This window comes from Petromyzon marinus, chromosome 27, assembly GCF_048934315.1.
Source record: "Petromyzon marinus isolate PM22_M1 ecotype Great Lakes invasive population chromosome 27, UKy_Petmar_22M1.pri1.0, whole genome shotgun sequence".
In the NCBI taxonomy this organism is placed as follows: Eukaryota; Metazoa; Chordata; class Hyperoartia; order Petromyzontiformes; family Petromyzontidae; genus Petromyzon; species Petromyzon marinus.
In genome coordinates, this window is record NC_133693.1 from 3102027 (window position 1) to 3122225 (window position 20199).

At 41.4% G+C, this 20199-nt stretch overlaps 1 protein-coding gene across 1 annotated transcript; it reads left to right on the plus strand.

Annotated features, from left to right (window-relative positions):
* The first annotated feature begins 623 nt into the window (after window positions 1–623).
* On the plus strand, window positions 624–19039 carry LOC116946634 (translocating chain-associated membrane protein 1-like). Its single transcript, XM_032961743.2, has 11 exons — window positions 624–1985; window positions 5757–5820; window positions 6692–6810; window positions 9527–9643; window positions 10836–10894; window positions 11068–11152; window positions 11303–11373; window positions 11986–12090; window positions 12354–12497; window positions 12694–12839; window positions 15081–19039. The coding sequence occupies exons 1-11, from the start codon at window positions 1866–1868 to the stop codon at window positions 15149–15151; spliced, it is 1101 nt and encodes a 366-aa protein (XP_032817634.1). The 5' UTR covers window positions 624–1865; the 3' UTR covers window positions 15152–19039.
* Window positions 19040–20199: the final 1160 nt, after the last annotated feature.

The window sequence follows — 20199 nt, forward strand, 5'->3', positions numbered from 1 at the left end:
CACTATACACTAGTGCTGTACTAGTATACTACACTATACACTACACTATACACTAGTGCTGTACTAGTATACTACACTATACACTACACTATACACTAGTGCTGTACTAGTACACTACACTATACACTAGTGCTGTAACTAGTATACTACACTATACACTACACTATACACTAGTGCTGTACTAGTATACTACACTATACACTAGTGCTGTACTAGTATACTACACTATACACTGCACTATACACTAGTGCTGTACTAGTACACTACACTATACACTAGTGCTGTAACTAGTATACTACACTATACACTACACTATACACTAGTGCTGTACTAGTATACTACACTATACACTACACTATACACTAGTGTTGTACTAGTATACTACACTATACACTGCACTATACACTAGTGCTGTACTAGTACACTACACTATACACTAGTGCTGTACTAGTATACTGCACTATACACTACACTATACACTAGTGCTGTACTAGTATACTACACTATACACTACACTATACACTAGTGCTGTACTAATATACTACACTCTACACTACACTAGTGCTATACTAGTATACTACACTCTACACTACACTATACACTAGTGCTGTAACTAGTAACGAATTGACCACGTTCTGTTTACGTGACGAACCTTACTAGTCGGCTGTGTCGGGTGGTGGCGGGTTTAACGACACATTTACGCGATCTAGCCCAAAAGGACATTACCGTTGTTAATGCTTTGTAAAGCGCATTGGTTAGAACGCTACATAAATTGCGTTAAGATGAGATTATAACCCGGGCGGCCGCCCTGATTAATACTTCGGGCGTAATAACTTAGTGGACGCTAAAAGTTCCACTTGCCGTATTTGTCTTCCTATTAACCGCGGCTCTTCCTATTCTAGATTTGTGTTTCCACACAAGCGGAGTAAAACCCGCGGTGGACAATATCCACGATCTTAGTCCGCTAAGTTCATCGCGGATCGGTGAGGTGGGTGGGTGTCTATTTAATGTACTGCATTGTATAACGTACTGGTCCCCAGCACAAGAACGTGGAATTGTTGACTACGACTTTGCCACGTTGCAACATCTAGCCGCCGCCGCTGCCGCTACAGCCAATGCTCATTTCGGGGCCCGGTCTTGGGGGAGGTTTCGTTGACGCGGCGAGGAGGGAGGAGGCGGCAGCAGCAGCTCCACCTCATCATCAGCAGTTCAGCAGCAGCACCTCCACCTCATCATCATCAGCAGTTCAGCAGCAGCTCCTCCACCTCATCATCAGCAGTTCACCAGCAGTTCCACCTCATCATCAGCAGTAGCTCCATATCATCATCAGCTCCACCTCATCATTAGCCCAGTTCGCTCAGCAGCAGCACCTCCACCTCATCGTCAGCTCATCAACGGATCCACCTCCTCATTATCACAATTCGCTCAGCAGCAGCACCTCGTCGTCATCACCACCTCCTCGAGACTCCTCAGCAGCTGCAGCAGCATTTCCAACCCCTACTTTTACGAACTGCTCAACTCCTGCATCAACTTTATAATCGTCGCCAGGAGTAGTTCCACTTGATTATCATCATCAACCTCATCGTCAGCAGCTCAATGTCTTCATCAGCTTAACTTCATCGTCAGCGTCATCAGCAGTAGCAGGAGCAGCAACAACTCGACATCTCAAGTAGCTGATCATCGTCATCTGAAGTAGCTGATCATCATCATCTGAAGTAGCCCATTATCACCACCAGAAGTACCTATCTCATCATCGGCTTCAGCCTCCTCTTCATCATCATCATCGGCTGCAGCAGCAGCAGCAGCTGCGTCTCCTCTTTAAAGTTATCGTCGCGCCCACCAGTCAGCCAGACGACTCGAGAGCCATGGGCCTCAGGAAGAAGAGCAAGAGCCCACCGCTCTTCAGCCAGGACTTCGTGATCCAGAACCACGCGGACATCATGATCTTCGTGGTCATCGCCTTCCTCTTCGGGGTCATGTTCGAGGTACGAGTGGCTATCAGGGGGCTGTGGGGCCAGCGGAGGAGGAGGCCCCTGGGGGCCTGGGGCCCCGAGGCTTTACCCCGGAGTCGAACTTGGCAAACCCGGGACCCCCGGGCTGAAATTAACTCCAGCCCGTGGATCCAATTTGAGTTGGGATCCTGGTGAAATCAACTGGGTCGTTGGACTTTATCTACAGAGTTGTACGCGACTTTTAACTTTGTTTCGGGAACGACCGTAACATTTTTTTAATGTTGAAGTTGCAAATCACAGTCTAAGCACAACTGTTTGGGGGTTGGGTCCACAGACATTCACGGAGGATGTGTCATCAGGTCTGGTTTCGGTCTGGCTCTTGAGTCGTGCTAGGTCGAAGTCGGCATTGAGTTGGTTGTGTAAGGATGGAGTTGGGTTGGATTAGGGTTGCGTCCCGGTCGGATTGAATGTGGGACCGGGTCTGGATGTTGCTCCGGCTAGGTCGTGGTCTGCATTGGGTTGGTTGGGTCTGGGCTGGGATCAGTTCAGGGCAGGGCACTTGGGTAGAGTCGGGTCCAATCTGCAGAGACATGACCCCGGGAAGAGATAACGAGGATCGAGTAACGAGGCTAGAGTAACGACGGTAAGGTAAACGATGCTTGTATAACGAGGGCAGAGTAACGGCGGCATGGTAACGAGGACAGGGTAACGAGCGCAGGGTAACGAGGGTAGGGTAACGAGGGCAGGGTAATGAAGAGCATGGTAACGGGTTCAAGGTAACGAGGTTAATGTAACGAGGGCAGGGTAAGGAGAGGAGGTGGGGGGGGGCAGGGTTTGGAGACCCCGGCCCGCACGGAGTCTCCGTTACCCGCCCTGGCCCAGGCTGCCACGTCACTGGAAAAGCAGAGCGGAGGGAGAGAAAAAAAACCTCCACCAACTTGAAATTAAGAGAGGCCAGTGGCTTTCCACGGTGTTTAACGAGAACGCAATCGATTCACCATCACATTGTATCGCGGTTGCCTGTTTTTTGGTGCGTTAAATTATTTAGGACATCGCCTATGGGCCGGGTTTCATTTGGGTAGAAAGTGAGTTGATTCCTGGCTATAATTCTGCACGAAGACCGGTGACCACTGTCTCTTATTGGGATTTACTATTTTGGTGTTTAAGATCCTTTTCGATTGGTCGTGTGCAAGGTGCACTATTGTTATCGGTCATCGCCAGCATTGTACTGAAATAAATGAAATCTATACCTTGTTCAGAGAGTGCGGTCGAAGGAGAGGCGCTATCATTTCAACAGCACCAACGCACACGGATGGCTTGCTCAGCAATTGTGATATTCTTGGATGCCCCGTGGTCCTTTAATTTTTTTCAATCATAAACGTTGTAGTGTCAGGTTACAATTGTTGTCAAATATGTGCATTTCAAGCCCATTGGTAATGTTCAACCTTATATATATATTTAAATATATAAAGTGAAGCCAAATCCAATCAATTTGGTGGCGTAAATGGTAAAGGTGCGGCCCTGCAATTGCTTGGTCACGTCACTGTTTGGCGAAAGGGCCTCCACTAGAGGGAGCTCTGGAGAGAACCCTTCTTAAATGGTATTTTTGGCCTGCTCTTCCATGCTCGCCAGACGTCTTGAAAGAGTTTAGCGGAGAGTAGGGGAGTGTCAGTCGAACTGAACCACCAGTGTGTGTCTAGATCTTCCATCTCCCTCCCCCATTTGGCATAAATAATTGCGTCGTTATAAGTCTTCCCACATCGTATGCTTCATCATCCATCAGCAGCCATGATCAATCAACTGCTGGATGAAAGCTTCTCCAGGCCGCCACCATCTACCGCGATTCAGCATTCTAACTAGCACCTGAACATGTGTGTTGCCATATAATTATTCCCATCACCACCGTTCCTTTCCAAAACGACAACTCTTGCCAGCCGGAGTTGGAGCAATGGGGAATTAGCTCGCCTACCTGCTTACTCAATGCCACCACGCTCCCTCTAGGGTTGTTGGCTGGAAACGCAGAGTAAGCCCCCCCCCCCCATTCTGTGATAGGTAACGAGGTAGACTCATTTTATAAACCTCCTTGAAAGTTAGCCGCGCACAGAGGACTTGGGTAACTTTTGTTTAATTTTTTGTTTAAACAGTCACATTAAAGTTAACTAATGTAATAATAATTGACGAAGTGTTTGCCATTGACTCGTTCAGTGGTTGTAGCTGTCGAGTCGGGAAATAGATTACAGAACCGAAAGTTTACAATTGCGTTGCACATGACCCTTAACACTTAGATAAATGTACTCTTTCAGGACTCTTTGTAACTTGAAATGCGTCAGAGCCTGACGTAGCTTGTTTATCTTCAATGAGCATCTTACACACCCTGTGACACATTTCACCTTAGGTAACCATACATATGCACTGCAGTGTGGTTCCAAATAGCATGTTTCTTTGATTTTTTTGTACAGCCTCATGAGATGCAGTTGCTTGCAGAAGCTAGATAAATACAAACATCGCAGGGTCATAAGAGGTGGCGGGCTTGGGGAAGCCTTCATCCAGCAGTGGATTGACCACGGCTGCTGAGGACGATAAATACATTGTGCGTCAACTTTTTTGTTTGTTTAGGATACTCAAATGTACTGCCAATACAACGTGTTCTCGTTTTCGAGTTGCACTGCAATATATTGTCCTCGCAACTATGTATCCGCGGCACACCACGGAAAGGGGAGTAGTCAATGATGGAATGCATGGAGAAAGAACATTTAATGGCGAAAGGGAAGAGATAAGAGAAACAACGGGAAATATCGAGGGAAAGAATGGAAATTGAAATTTGTGGGGAAAAAAGGGTAGCACAAGGGTCGGCACAGTCGAGGATGGGGGAGGAAGAGGTTGCATCAGAGCCTTTACACTAATGAATTAAAGCTTTCGTGACTGCATAAATTACCCATTGTTTTTTTTCGGTAAAGTCACATATGTAGAAGTTATATTAAAATAAATCGATCGCGACGCTTCTACCGCAACACAAGCCTCGTGATTGATTTATTTTAATATAATTTCTACGTACGTGAGTTTACCGAAAAAACCAATGAGCTTTTACACTGCTGCACGGAGCAGCATCTATTCAAATTGGATGGGGAGAGGTCGGGAATTCAAAGTGGGCCTGGACACACAGAGGTCACGTGATTTACGGGAGGCTTGAGCTGATTTAGATAAGGTGGAAAGATATGTGTACACCAGTCCACACAGTAAATGAATGACAGAACACACGTAATGGACAAGGTAACTCTTCATGGAATCTGCTTTGACCTTGGAAACATTGATTATGCTGCGTTGTATAAAGACTGCTGAAATGTTTGTGTCCAATTCAAATATGTTTTAAAGTAATTTAACAAGAAATTTAGACCACTTATTGTCAGTGCAGGTCACTGATTTATGTATATTCCCTCAAACAGGACATGGCTAAACGTTTTATAATTTGAATGGAATATGGAAATTATTTACATACATGGAAACTTTACACCTTTGTTTTATAGACATCATTAAATGTGGCGATTCTTATTATATAAAAATAAATCATCATGAGGATTTGTTAAAGTAAAAGAAAGTCATTATATCAATCATTGCCTAAACAATAATTTGAGTAGAGACATGTCATTGTTCCTGATTGATGGCAAAGTAAGGTAATCTTAATGCAAGACCTAACGCCATTTGTCTCCAGTTTGCATAACCTAAAAGAGTATTTAGGCCAGTAGATCTGATGTCGGTCGCTTGGAGTGAGTGAATCTGTAATGTTTGTTTGGTTGTCAATTTCAGGCGACTGCAAACACTGCTTTCATGTTCATGTCCATCCAACACAACATCACAACCCAAGATGAAGGTTGGTCACATGTTCTTCTTAATTGTACCTGAGTTAGTGCCATTGTAGTTCCTGGTGTTTTTCGGAGTTAATCAATACCTCGTGCAATAGTCTTGTGAATGTTTATCGATTTACAAGCGTTTCGTACATATCTAGTAGTGTGGTACTACATCATGTGACCTCCTTTGCCAGTACCAAAATATGATAATAGGGTTTTCCCCTTTTTTCTGGCAACTAAACAGTCGTGTTAAGATGTTAAAACATCAAACTGAAACCTTTTACAAAGAATCATGTCTGCATTAACAACAATACTTGTGGTCAGAATGCAAACAAAAAACAAACTCTGATAATATATGCATTGTCCTTGAAACTGATTGGTCCACACCATAGACAGCTTTCTTTTGAGCCTCGTCTCAAAAGGTGTTAGACCAGAGGACACCAAAAGGCTGTCTCTGGTGTGGACCAATCCAGTTTCAAGGACAATGCATATATTATCAGTGTTTTTTGTTTGCATTCTGACCACAAGCATTGTAGTTAATGCAGACATGATTCCTTGTAAAAGGTTTAAGTTTGGTAACGTGACTTTACCGAAAGAACCAAGAATATGAATCACTGCAGTCACGAAAGCTTTAAATCAAAATCTTAATACCTGTTTTGTTGCCAGAAAAAAGGGGAAAACTGTTTTTTTAAAATCACTAAACTCAACAACTTAAAGGCGAAATAAAGGTAAGATTCCAAGCTGACTTTGTGTAATGTCTAAATCGTATACGTGCTTCATTCAGTGAATTTAAAAATAATGTGCTTAGAATTATGTTTTCTGAAAATTGCTATTGTTTAATCCATCAACACAGGCTCTAAAATGTCTCAATGTTCTTGTTTTTTATTTTTGCAGATGGAAGTGGAGAGCCGAGCAGTGTTTACCAGTATGGCAAGAAGGACTTTGCCACAATTTTCTTTTACATTATTGTGGCTATTGTTATCCACGGTACAGTTCAAGAGTATATTCTGGATGTAAGTTACCACAAACATGTCACAAACCTGCATTCTTGTTCGTGATTATAATTTGCTTCTTAAAAGGAAAAAAAAAATCATCAGCCATGATCAATCCACTGCTGGGTGATGCCTCTCCAAACCGTTGCCATCCCTTACGATGATCGATAATCCCATCACTCCGTCTCCATGTTGGACCGCCCTTCTTTGGCTGCCACTTAGTTGTTATTCATGCTCACCGGTCCATAATGCTTTCTAGAATGAAAATGGCAAAGTTGTAATTCATAAATATGAGCAAAACAAAATACAATATACAGTGATGAAGGATAATTCAGAACAAAAGTGGCATGCAACAAGTTTAATAGGTTTCCTCCGCACCTCCGATTAGTGTGGTTGGCAACATACATTGTGAAAGAAGTTCAAGATACATACGTGCATAAACAATTGAAAATGTCAGAAGGACACAACAGAAAAGCACATCGAAGTTCGTACATCGTGGGAACTGTTGGAAGGTGGACCGAGATATGAATGAAGACATAAAGAGGTGACCGAGAGTAGGCTGGAAAGGCTTTTGGAAAAGTGAACTTGCTAAAGAAAAGCAGTATGCCAATGTGCTTAAATAAAGTTTGCAACTATTTTATGTTACCTGCTATGATATGGATCAGAAACGGGACACTGACAGAAATTGGATAAAAAATCTAAAAAGTGCACAAAGAAGGCTGGAGAGGTACAGTGAGGGAAAAAAGTATTTGGTCCCCTGCTGATTTTGTATGTTTGCCCACTGACAAATAAATCAGTCTATAATTTTAATGGTAGGTTTATTTGAACAGTGAGAGACAGAATAACAACAACAAAAATCCAGAGAAACGCACGTCAAAAATGTTCCAAATTGATTTGCATTTTAATGAGGGAAATAAGTATTTGACCCCTCTGCAAAACATGACTTAGTACTTGGTGGCAAAACCCTTGTTGGAAATCACAGAGGTCAGACGTTTCTTGTAGTTGGCCACCAGGTTTGCACACATCTCAGGAGGGATTGTCCCACTCCTCTTTGCAGATCTTCTCCAAGTCATTAAGGTTTCGAGGCTGACGTTTGGCAACTCGAACCTTCAGCTGCCTCCACATATTTTCTATGGGATTCAGGTCTGGAGACTGGCTAGGCCACTCCAGGACCTTAATGTGCTTCTTCTTGAGCCACTCCTTTGTTGCCTTGGCCGTGTGTTTTGGGTCATTGTCATGCTGGAATACCCATCCAAGACCCATTTTCAATGCCCTGGCTGAGGGAAGGAGGTTCTCACCCAAGATTTGACGGTACATGGCCCCGTCCATCGTCCCTTTGATGCAGTGAAGTTGCCCTGTCCCCTTAGAAAAACACCCCCAAAGCATAATGTTTCCACCTCCATATTTGACGGTGGAGATGGTGTTCTTGGGGTCATAGTCAGCATTCCTCCTCCTCCAAACACGGCGAGTTGAGTTGATGCCAAAGAGCTCCATTTCGGTCTCATCTGACCACAACACTTTCATCCAGTTGTCCTCGGAATCATTCAGATGTTCATTGGCAAACTTCAGATGGGCATGTATATGTGCTTTCTTGAGCAGGGGGACCTTGCTGGTGCTGCAGGATTTCAGTCCTTCACGGCGTAGTGTGTTACCAATTGTTTTCTTGGTGACTATGGTCCCAGCTGCCTTGAGATCATTGACAAGATCCTCCCGTGTAGTTCTGGGCTTATTCCTCACCTTTCTCATGATCATTGCAACTCCACGAGGTGAGATCTTGCATGGAGCCCCAGGCCGAGGGAGATTGACAGTTCTTTTGTGTTTCTTCCATTTGCGAATAATTGCACCAACTGTTGTCACCTTCTCACCAAGCTGCTTGGCAATGGTCTTGTAGCCAATTCCAGCCTTGTGTAGGTCTACAATCTTGTCCCTGACATCTTTGGAGAGCTCTTTGGTCTTGGCCATAGTGGAGAGTTTGGAATCTGATTGATTGATTGCTTCTGTGGATAGGTGTCTTTTATACAGGTAACAAGCTGAGATTAGGAGCACTCCCTTTAAGAGTGTGCTCCTAATCTCAGCTCGTTACCTGTATAAAAGACACCTGGGAGCAAGAAATCTTTCTGATTGAGAGAGGGTCAAATAATTATTTCCCTCATTAAAATGCAAATCAATTTATAACATTTTTGACATGCGTTTTTCTGGATTTTTTTGTTGTTATTCTGCCTCTCACTGTTCAAATAAAACTACAATTAAAATTATAGACTGATAATTTCTTTGTCAGTGAGCAAACGTACAAAATCAGCAGGGGATCAAATACTTTTTTCCCTCGCTGTACATGCTCTGAGAGGCAAGAAGAAGAACACATGGCGTAGAGAAAATTAGAAAGTAAAAAACATTTTGATTGTTGAGAATATTAAGCGGGCTTGGTCAGGACACGTCGCTCAAGGATGATGGTCGGTGGTCAGAAACCAACAAGGAGAGAATATCCTTGAGGGCGTCTTACCGTGAAGATGGAGTGATGGAACGAGTTTGTGTGTTGAAGCTCTGTGGAGTGTTGCATCACAAAACCATGAAAGATGGTGATGACGTGGGGAGACCTCGAGTGGATACGTCATAGCTGATGATGATGATAACGAATGAAAATTAAATAGGAAAAGAACACGTTCATTTTGATTGATGAGTGCCATTGCTTATAACGACTGATGTGTGTTGTGATGTGTGTATGTATGTGTTTTGATAGAAGCTGCACCGTCGCCTGCACTTGTCCAAGATGAAGCACAGCAAGTACAACGAGTCGGGGCAGCTCTCCTTCTTCTCCTTGATATTTTCCTTCTGGGGGCTTTACATCATCATTGTGGTAAAGTGCAATATTCTGTATTTGAGTCTCTATTTCCAACTGAGCTAGTAATACGGTATAATGAATGGCACCTTCGGTCAGTAAAATCTAACAAAGTTGGTGAGATGGGCGAGAAGGAAAACATCTTGCCATGTAGGTTTCTGCAGTTGCTTGTAATGCACGCAAATTCTTCCAGGTTAGGCTACATGTTGAGAATTTCTTCTCTCAAGCTCTGCAGGGGTTTGCAGGCGTTGAAGTTATACATCTCGCCTGTTCTCAACTCTTATATGTTGCCTGGATTGTCCAGATTACTGTAAAACCTCGTTATTTCAGTATTTGATCATTCGTGATCAGGGATAAATTGGCACGGCTGTGCTTTCGGCATATATACAGTATTAGTAATTTGACGTGATCTGAATAGCCGTAAGGAATGGTCCAATTTCGGCATACACGTGGATCGATGCCATGCGCCACGACGAAAATAATTATTCAGTCTGGTGGCGGCGTGCGTGGCGAGCTTTGGTGCAGACCTGTTGCTTTGGACCGTACCTTTGCTGATGCACTCTGTGCAAGCCAACACTCTCAGAAATGTCGTCTACACCTACATCAAGAAGTAATAGAAAGGGACTAGACTATAAATCCCTTCGTCTGCGAGACAAATCTAAAATTTTGGTTAGAATTGATGCAGGTCTGTCGATGCATATAGTGTGTGAAGAGTTTGGAAAACAAATGTGGAAAAATAAATTATTGCGGCACGAGGCACTGGGGAAGTACCATTGTACATTTTTCGGAATACTGGACAATTTGGCAAGGCCAGAGCCCCATATGTGTCGAATTTATAAAGGGTTTACTGTATCATGTTAGATCCCCAGAACTGCTGTGATTGGATACTGACTGAAATGGATACTCTCATCTGATCAGAATCGAGGGGAGGGGGGCAGAGTGACCAGCCAATGCCAGAAGTTGCCCGCAGTAATGCATGGTGAAAGCTTCAGAAAATAAATGCTCAACACTTAGCCCATACTGGAAGTGTATAATAAAAATACTGCACGCACTGTAAACATTCAAAGTAACTTGGTTTACGTACATGCATGTTTGTGTTTACATGGACACAAGCCAGATTAATCTGCAACCCAGATAATCCACCCACATATAAACGATACTCAACTGTAACTGTTTTGATGCATTATAATTTATCATATTTGCTCTTCAGGAAGAATATGCTACACAGCTGTCAAGACTTTGGGAAGGATTTCCACATACCACTATGTCGTGAGTTTGGCTGCAAACTATCGGAATGGAAGACATTTGATATTTTATTGTTTAAACGTTTGTGTGATTGTGCGATTGTGCATTGTTCATTTATCTTACATCAAAATTACATATAAAGTACAACATTGATTCTTTGAGTGTATATTTGTTTTCATTTGTTTTTGTCTTTGTAGTTGCTATGTGAAGTTTTACTACATTTTTCAGCTGGCTTACTGGGTTCATGCATTGCCTGAGCTCTACTTTCAAAAAATAAAAAAAGTAAGTTTTTTTTGTAAGGAAGCCATTTTTTGTTTTCATTTTGTTGATTTCTCCATGATGTAGGAGGCATCCTCCATTACATTCTAATGTCATTACGTAATTGTATATTCATTCCATATGCTGCGTATTATAACGGTTTATGTTTTGCAGGAAGAAATTTCAAAACAACTTCAACACATCAGCCTTTACATAATTCATATTGCTGCAGCATATCTACTTAAGTAAGTTGGAACAACACATAGCTTTAAATAAATTGTGCCATTTTGAAATACAATTTAATATAATTCATAATGTTAACAATTTCTGGTGGCAAAATGGCCTTGAAGTCTTCATTCCTTTTAACGGAGAAATGGACGACATCAACTCTGCTTCTGGACAAACAATTTGAGCGGATAACAAATCCATGCTCGAATTAATCCGGGTTCCCAGTATTGAGTTGATTGTCTCAACCTAGTCACCAGAGATTAGACAAAATTAATCGCATTCAGTTTCTGCACCTATTTTGTTGTAAATATCAGTCCTAAGAATTAAAAAAAATATTGGTTTGGTTGTTACGTGACGAACATTGCTCTCGGTTGCAGAGCAGACGGGAAATGGCTTTTCTTTAGAGAGATCTGAACACATCTTGGGCATGCACTGCTCTGTAAGATGCGAATTGATTCTTGATCTGATGACATGATGCAGATGACTGAATTGGATACAATTGGGGGAAAATCATGAGAAAAAAACACTTTCAAATTATTGAGTCGATTGGTTTAGAATTCTGAGGAAAAGTATAATTAATGCAAGATATGTTGATGTGTGCTGTCTTGCTCTCTGGATTCTGTTCTCAGTCTCACACGGCTTGGGATGCTGCTCATTGTCTTGCATTATATGGTGGAGTTTGTTTTTCACATCTCCCGGATTTTTTACTTCATCGATGAAAACTACCAGAAAGGGTGAGTAGTGGTGGTGTTTTTGTATGTTGAACATCTTTTGCACCGTACATAGCCAATCGTGCTAATCAGAGGTGCAAATGTGTTTGATTGCACATATGCATTTGTCACAGTGCCAGAGATCCTTTGTTATCTTGAGTAAAAACAATGTTAAATTGCGTTTAGCACAACTCTTTGCGGGTTGCTTCAGGCTTAGGAATCGTCATAGTTGGCTTTGCATTTTTCTGGTAAACATCGTTGCTTGAGTGACACCTTTGGTTTTGCAGGTTCCAGGTGTGGGCAGTGCTATTTGGGCTGTCGCGTCTCATCACACTGACACTGTCCGTCCTCACTATTGGCTTTGGCCTGGCACGCTCCGAAAACCAGACCTTGGATGTAGCTGCTGGAAACTTCAACACTCTACTGATAAGGCAAGAGATGCTTTAGTGTTGTTTGATTTTCATTATTTATTTTAGTATTATCTAAACAAAAAAACTTCCTGAAACTCTCATCGAATGAATCATTTCTGCCACTAAAGTGGCCCCTTACATTACTGGCAATGTGAATATAGATTCCTGGTAGTTTCGGTCAGTGAAACCATTAAACGTGTAATATGTTGTTTTCCAGGATTTGTTTGTTGGCACTGATCTGCCTCACACAAGCCTGGATGATGTGGACATTTATTAAATTTCAGCTGAGGCAATGGAGAGAATACAAGATGTCAATTTCAAACAAGAAGAAGCAAGCTACACTTAAACTCAAGAAAGATTCAGGTTAGTTTCCTAGATATTTGGTTATTTGTGATAGTAATTCACACCCAATTGCTATGTAGCCAAATTAGACTGTTGACCTCTATAAAAAGACAATAGATAAGCGGACAATCTGTGTCCTTCATCTATATCTACTTCTCCACGTAAAAAAGAAAATTATAATTTATACAATCAGTGCTGCTGGGGTGATTCAGTACAAGTGTAATGACGACTTGACACACTTCTCTTGAGATGGCACTTTATTGAAGACACGTTCACTTGACATCAGGTGGAGACCCCCACTGCAACAGCCCCGAGTCTCCCGCTCATCTCCCTTATATCTCAACACGAGGCCACGCCCCCCTTCTAGATCATTCTCGCTGACTCTGGATGCTCCCTCTACCGGCAGACTCCACTGTCCTCTTACGTCACCTGGCCATGCTTCCTTGAACATTCCCGTAGTCACCAGTCCCTTCACACTTGAAGTTTTTTTAACCGAAAGAACCAAGAATAAGTCTACATTATAGACTTCCAGTATGCTCACCAAGGTTAAGAACCAGACTACTGCCAGTACACTCACCCAGCTTAGTAACCATTACTACAGTCTACATTATATACTGCCAGTACACTCACTAAACTTAATAACTAGTCTACATTATAGACTGCTAATACACTCACTCCAATTAAGAACCAGGCTCCGGTCTACATTCGTGTTTTTTTATTATTAATATTTTATGTTTATTTTTTATTCACTTTATTTTTTATTATTATTTTTCTATCTATGTAACTTTACCGAAATAACCAAAGAATATGATACCCCTGTGATTACTTCCCGTGGCCACTAGTGCACTCGTACTGTAGGCTGTCTTCCCTGTCAATACCTCCCGTGGCCACTAGTCCCCTCAGCGCATGCAAGCTCTGGACCATGTCTCAACAGCAGAGCCAGGCCTGCTCGAATCATCACTGGTGAACTGCCAGATGTCATCAGCAAGAACCCTCTTTAAGTTCCACACAAATATGATACAATACATCACGCAAAATAATTGTAAGCGTCGTGGTGGAGAATGTAAGTATCATAAAGATTTCTGGAACATGTTTATGTAAATAAATCTACAGTACAATCCATGTTTATCAATTCGCAGCTGGATGAGGACCTCCCAAGCTGTGCAGGCCATGAGGGATATTTGACCATACAATTTCAACCGAGAAGATGGGTACAAACTTAGCAATCGTTGGAAGGACGTTATCAACCAGTTTAAGTCACAACTGGCTGTGATCCCTTGCTGTCAGCTTCCGATGTTATTTATAAAAAAATTCCCCATGGCTTCGGCTCTCCGATTTCACATTAACAGGTTGAATTTCTCACGCCAACGTGGCCACCTACGGACGCCGACCTCTACGGCGCGTTGGCTCTGCGATCTTACATTAACAAGCTAATCTCTCACATTAACATCACTATCCCCACCCACTTCGTTTATGACCCTAGGACTACACCCTATGTAACAGTCTGCATTCAGCAGTTTTCTTCTTGATGACGATCGCGTGTGTTGTGATCGAAACGTCATAGTTTTTTGTTATTTTCTTTGAACCATCTACGTGACTTTACCGAAAGACCCAAATAATATGAATTTCTGAAGTCACGAAAGCTCTAAGTTAAGATTTGACCATACTTCACCACGCTGGTCAATACGGGTTTGCGAAGGTGGTGTGTTGGAGTGCAGAACAACAGAGGATTTTGTTGCACTGCCCTCTACTGCGCACAACACCGATTGAATTTTGAAAACAAAAAAACCATCCGTCTATCGCTGCCTTAAAAGAAAAATATTGAATAGTCACACTTGTGCTATGAAACGTCACCTATTTTGCCCCGTTTCGGCAAATTAGCACCTCCGATTTGCACGGTTGGCTACGTACGGTGTGAACGAAGTTCAACATACATACACATTGATGATAGCGAGTTATGTTAATCTTGCTTCTGCACCACTACCAAAGCAACAGCTTCACAATTGCTTTCTGTGTTTTGTTGTCCTTTCCTCGCAATTCCGATTAGCACGGTTGGCTACGTACGGTGTGAACAAAGTTCAACATACACACGTGTAATTTGTTGTATTTTGAGGAGTGATGGTCACCCATTCAAGCACTATCCAGGCTCAGCTCTAGCCTCTGACATCGAGCACATTCTGGTTGACTTGAAGATAGTAATTCGTGTAAATACTCAGACATGCAACTCCATTTTTTTGTAACATTTGAAATGCTCTCTTACAGCGTACGAAAACGGCATTGTGAAAATCACCACAGGACCATCAGTCAATGGCAAGAAAAGAAAGAGTTCGTAAACTGACCAAGACCCCCTTATGTACAGAGGATGCCTTTATTTTTGTCAACACGGATGTGCCCTTAACTTGCTTTCAATTTAGTGCCAGTAGTTGATTCGGTTTCGCAGTGTTACTTTTAAAGCGTTGAACATGCGTATTATCTTTCCCACAAAACAATACTCTTTCCTCAATCCCATTCAAAACTAGACCCTTGAGGTTTGTGACTGATCCAACACAAATACAGTATTTACGTTGTACTTTTTTTTTACAAAATGTTTATGCGTACCAAAGGAAGCGAACTGTTAAAACCAAAAAGTTGGTTTGACCGCACATTTTTTTGACATTTTGTGGCATAAAATTGTATCACTTCTTTCGTACATACGTACAGCTGATGTAGATGCTGAGCAACAACTTCAATTTCGCATTTAGGTGGTCAAGCCAGATAACGGCGTCAGGAGCAGCGGAGTGTATCGCTGCAATGTCTGTGGTATCACTGAATTCTTAGCAGTTACTGGCACTAAATATGCGACTTTGAAAGCAGTGAACTAATGAGTGTTCCTGTGCAGCACCTAATCGAACCTCTGAAAGCAACAGGACGGCATCCAGAGTTATCCGTGTTCATTTTCTATCCTGCACTACCCCACTTATTGTTTGATTGGACAATCTCCACTTTGCTGTGAAACACTTCTAAGTGAGCGGAATAAAGTTAACAAGTTGCGTGCATATGCAAGTATTAGAAGACAATAAGTAGACCCCCTCCCTCACATTAACTGCACGTCAGTCAGATCATTGTTTTTTTGTGTATGGGCACTTCCAAATATTGGGTAATGCAATGCCTTTTTTTTCCTTTGGAACATTAGTAGCATTGGTAATGGGAGCACAGTGGAAAATGCAGTATTAATGTTAAAGCATAAAAACGTAATAGTTATATACACATGGAATGCATTAATTTGCAAATGTTTGTAATGCTTGTCATTTGAATTCACTCTTTTCCCAGTTTGTACATGGCGTAATACCAAAAACTATTTAAAAATGTGTTGCACGAACCTTCATATACAACTGATATTGTGTAATAGCTTCTTAAACACCTACATACCATGTTGGGCTTTTTTGATGGATGCAAAATGTGTTAAAGTGAAAAGAAAGTTCAGCTTGATGACCTTATTCAGCCATATTGGTTGGTCATAATGGCATATCTCAAGGCCGTAGAGCCATTTTTGAACAAAGGGAATTCTTAAGACTGCTGCCTTAAGTGTGTAGTTTTTGTTAATATTTGGGACAGTACTCTGAAGTGAGGTCTGTTTTTCTTTGCCTGATGCTGAATAGCATACGTTAATATGTAGACAATGGTTTGCATATTGCATTAAATGCCCAGTGGTTAATTTACTACCATGAACCCATTATTTGAATTCTTCTTTAAATGTAAATTATAGTGACAATTTAAAAAGCAACCAATCGAAAAGCATTAAGCCACGTACAATTACAGAAACTTAGCCAATACCCCCATTTTCAAATGTGGTAGACTGTTTTCGTGTTTGTTAAATTGTTGTATGTGTTATCTTTGTGGAATGCGTTATAAGCATGTGAAAGCATTTTGTGGCTTTGTATTTAGTTTTCCTGTGGTTGTATGTCTTTGTATTGGTGGTTGCAGTTACCTGGACCCTGACTTGTCAGTGTTTTTTTTTGCACCAGAAAATGCTTCGTTAACATGCGCATAAGTGATCGCACAGTTTCTGATTGTGATTAATGATGCTTACACAACATGTCCTTTGTATTTGCGAATTTGTACATACAATTGGTTTCATGTGAATATGTGGCAACAATCAAATAGTTTTAGAGTCGGGTTAACACTCATTCAGCTAGCAGGCAGATATGTTATAACATTTTGAGACATTTTAGACAAGGGGGTTATGTTTTTTCAAATTTGACGTCAGTCTGGCCACTCAGCGACAGTTATTCGGGGGAATACTGTGACGCATCAATCCCACCGGCAAAACTTAAGAAGCTTCAAACCGTAAGTACATGTTTATATGGAATTATAGGGTGACAATATATGCTTTATATGTTTCGATATTTTTCTAGTTAAAGTTCGTAGCATATTGCAAAGGTAAGCAATATGGTAACAAGAACACCAAAACTTCTGCTAGAAATAGGAGTGCCTTGTAAATCCCTTTTTACAATACATAATTTTTTGGGAGTTTTTGTATTCGGGAGGTCATTAACGTAATGGATAATTATAACCTATGAAGACTTGCATTCTGCTGTGATGTTGCGTCATTCTTACTGTCGGGCAAGCTATTCTTATGAAAGGATTATCGTTCTTTTCCAAACTCTACATGATTTGTGCACATTCACATTTGTGTGTGCATTTGACTTGTTGAATCGGGGCCTTGTTTTAATGGCATTTTATTCAGCCTTAAAACATTTTGAAGTAAACTAACCATGATTGCGCTTAACTTTCCAGAACTGTTTACCGCTTGCTTACATTTTTAGAATTACATATTCTTTCAGATGTTTACTTTAAAAAATATATTTTTTATGGTAAACAGTTATACTACACCTAACATTTCTATATTTTGACTTTTTATACCGTTTATAAAACAATTTCCAAAGGTTATGTACAGAACCAACTCAAGTGTAATGGAGATTATTGTTTGACAGAATGCTGAAAATGTTTTCAATGTTATTTTTACATAGTTGCAATAAATGTGGTGAAATCAGAGCTTAGTTAAACAAATGCTACCAAAACGCATTACTGTATTCCTGATCTACATTTTAGCAGTACTTGCCAGCAACCACCAGAAGTGTGCTAAACAGGTTTTCCCAGTTGTAAGAATTTACCGCTAAAAAAAAATCAACCAACGATAGAAAAAGATCACCCAGTGGAAAAACCAGTTTACCATCGGCGACTGTGACTGCCGGTAAATGCTGCCAGAAGCACTGGCCACCATTCTCCACCCAGATCCCGATGTATGTGGTCTCATGGTAGGGTCATCTTGGCTATCCCACTCCCCAGGGGTCAGCAACCTGCAGCTATGGAACCGCCCGCGACTCTTTAATGACTGTTTCGTGTCGTTATTCGCATGCATTTACGGCTCGTGGAAAATATTGAGGTTTTATTTTTTTACAGAATTCAAAAGAAAATGGCTCTTGTTATTTTGGTTGCCTACCCCTGGGCTATTCTGTGCACAGACAGAAATGGCGTCAAGTTGACCAAGGCGCCTGGCCAGGTGGCTTTTAGAGGCTTATGATTAGTAAAATGTCGCTAATGCTATCTGCACACAAACTATTTGTTTGGCCTAGAGAATATGCAAATGAATACACTAGATGTTTGGGGAAACTGTTGGGATTGAATGTAAAGTTTTTTTTATAAAGTGTAAGAATGAATGATTCCTTTTAGAATGACAAATTTTTAGTATCATAAATCTAAAGTGCCTTAAAGAGTTGCTTTCAAAATGTAAAGATTCCAACATTGATTCTACCTCATTAAACCAGGGGCTGTTTTGTCAAAATGTAAGTACAGTACTGTGATTTTGTAGCCATCCCTGTTTATGCTTTCGTTCCTCGTGGCCTTCACTTGAATGCCATTTTAGCAAGTCTTTATTTTCCACACCGAGAGATGCCAGCTTGCTTGCATTTTTTCTGAAGAAAATTAGTTCCTATTAAACAGTGATTTTGACAAGTCTACTTCCATCCATGCATCCAAATGCAACTCGAGTACAGTATTTTTGGGAGGTGTGAACTTTGTGTTGTCATATCAAATTATTATTTGCTTATACGTGCTTATTTGCTTGCTGTAAACTTTTCCACATTGTATCTCTCGTCGAAGCTTTTTAAGAATTTACAGATACAGTAATTTAATACCATTTTCACTATTGACAAGATTGGAAATAAACGTTTTCAATTGTATATTGCAATGTTTTTTTCTCCATTGGCCAGTGGTACATTTAAACGGTGTTATAGGGCAAGCAATAAACTTACTTTCCAAATAAAAGTAACACTTTAGACATATACTCACATGGAATACTGCAATACATGGCCAACATCTCACTTTTTGTACTTCCATTGACTGCCAACTTTTGCATTTCATTAGATCATAGGCCCAGACCGGGAATCAATATCATCCATCTCTGCCACGTTCTTGGTTTCATATTCAAATCCGTGACGCTTTCTCTGGAATTGTACTGGCCACTTGAATTTAAGTTGTGGAAAATAAACATTTTAAGTCCAACGTAATACCACTTATAACCCACTCGTTTAAAAAAAGTGAACGGTAATTCACTTTCTTACTGATTATGAAAAGAAAATACACGTGTATTGAGTGTTGCCACCTCGACTGGTAATTTCTTTAAAGGATCCACTGACTTTTATTTTTCGATTTAAAGCTTTCGTGACTGCAAGGATTCATCTTCTTTGGTTCTTTCGGGTAAAGTCACGTAGAATGAGAATAAAATAATAAATTGATAAAATAAAATAACATCAGGTGAAGGGACGAGACTGTCTCGTCCCTTCACCTGATGAAGGCCGCTTGTGTTGTGGCCGAAACGTCGTGAGAATATTGTGTTATTTTATCAATTTATTATTTTATTCTCATTCTACGTGACTTTACCGAAAGAACCAAAGAAGATGGATCCACTGACTTCACGACTATCACGGGTCACGGGGACGACTGATACAGCGACTGCGTAGGCGTTCATGGTTGTGCTGTACGAAGGTCTCCGCTGTTTTCGGGTTGCACTGTGATGTTTCTGTATCATGTCCGACGCGTCGCTCGAAGTACTGGAGCCTCTCCAGAAACTGAAGGAAGATTATTCAGGAGACCAGCACGTGGCAACCCAAAGGTCGGCCATCATGCCGAAAAGTATTTGAAGATCTCTTAATACTGTATCGATGATTCCCGGAATGGCCATTGTGAATGCCACGGAGCCTGCCGCCTGATGGGCAGTGTCCGCACTGATCTCAGGATGTCTCTTCTCAACCTCCCGCACGATGTTTACAAACGCAGAGGACGAGTTTGGGGCGCGGGAGTGGGTGGACGCGTCAAAGACTTGAGCTTGATCCTTTTCAAC

Coding starts and splice junctions, on each gene's coding strand:
- LOC116946634 (XM_032961743.2), top strand. CDS start 1,866: ATGGGCCTCAGGAAGAAGAGCAAGAGCCCACCGCTCTTCAGCCAGGAC. Junction 6,811..9,526: donor TTCAAGAGTATATTCTGGAT/GTAAGTTACCAC, acceptor GTGTTTTGATAG/AAGCTGCACCGTCGCCTGCA. Junction 12,840..15,080: donor TAAACTCAAGAAAGATTCAG/GTTAGTTTCCTA, acceptor GCTCTCTTACAG/CGTACGAAAACGGCATTGTG.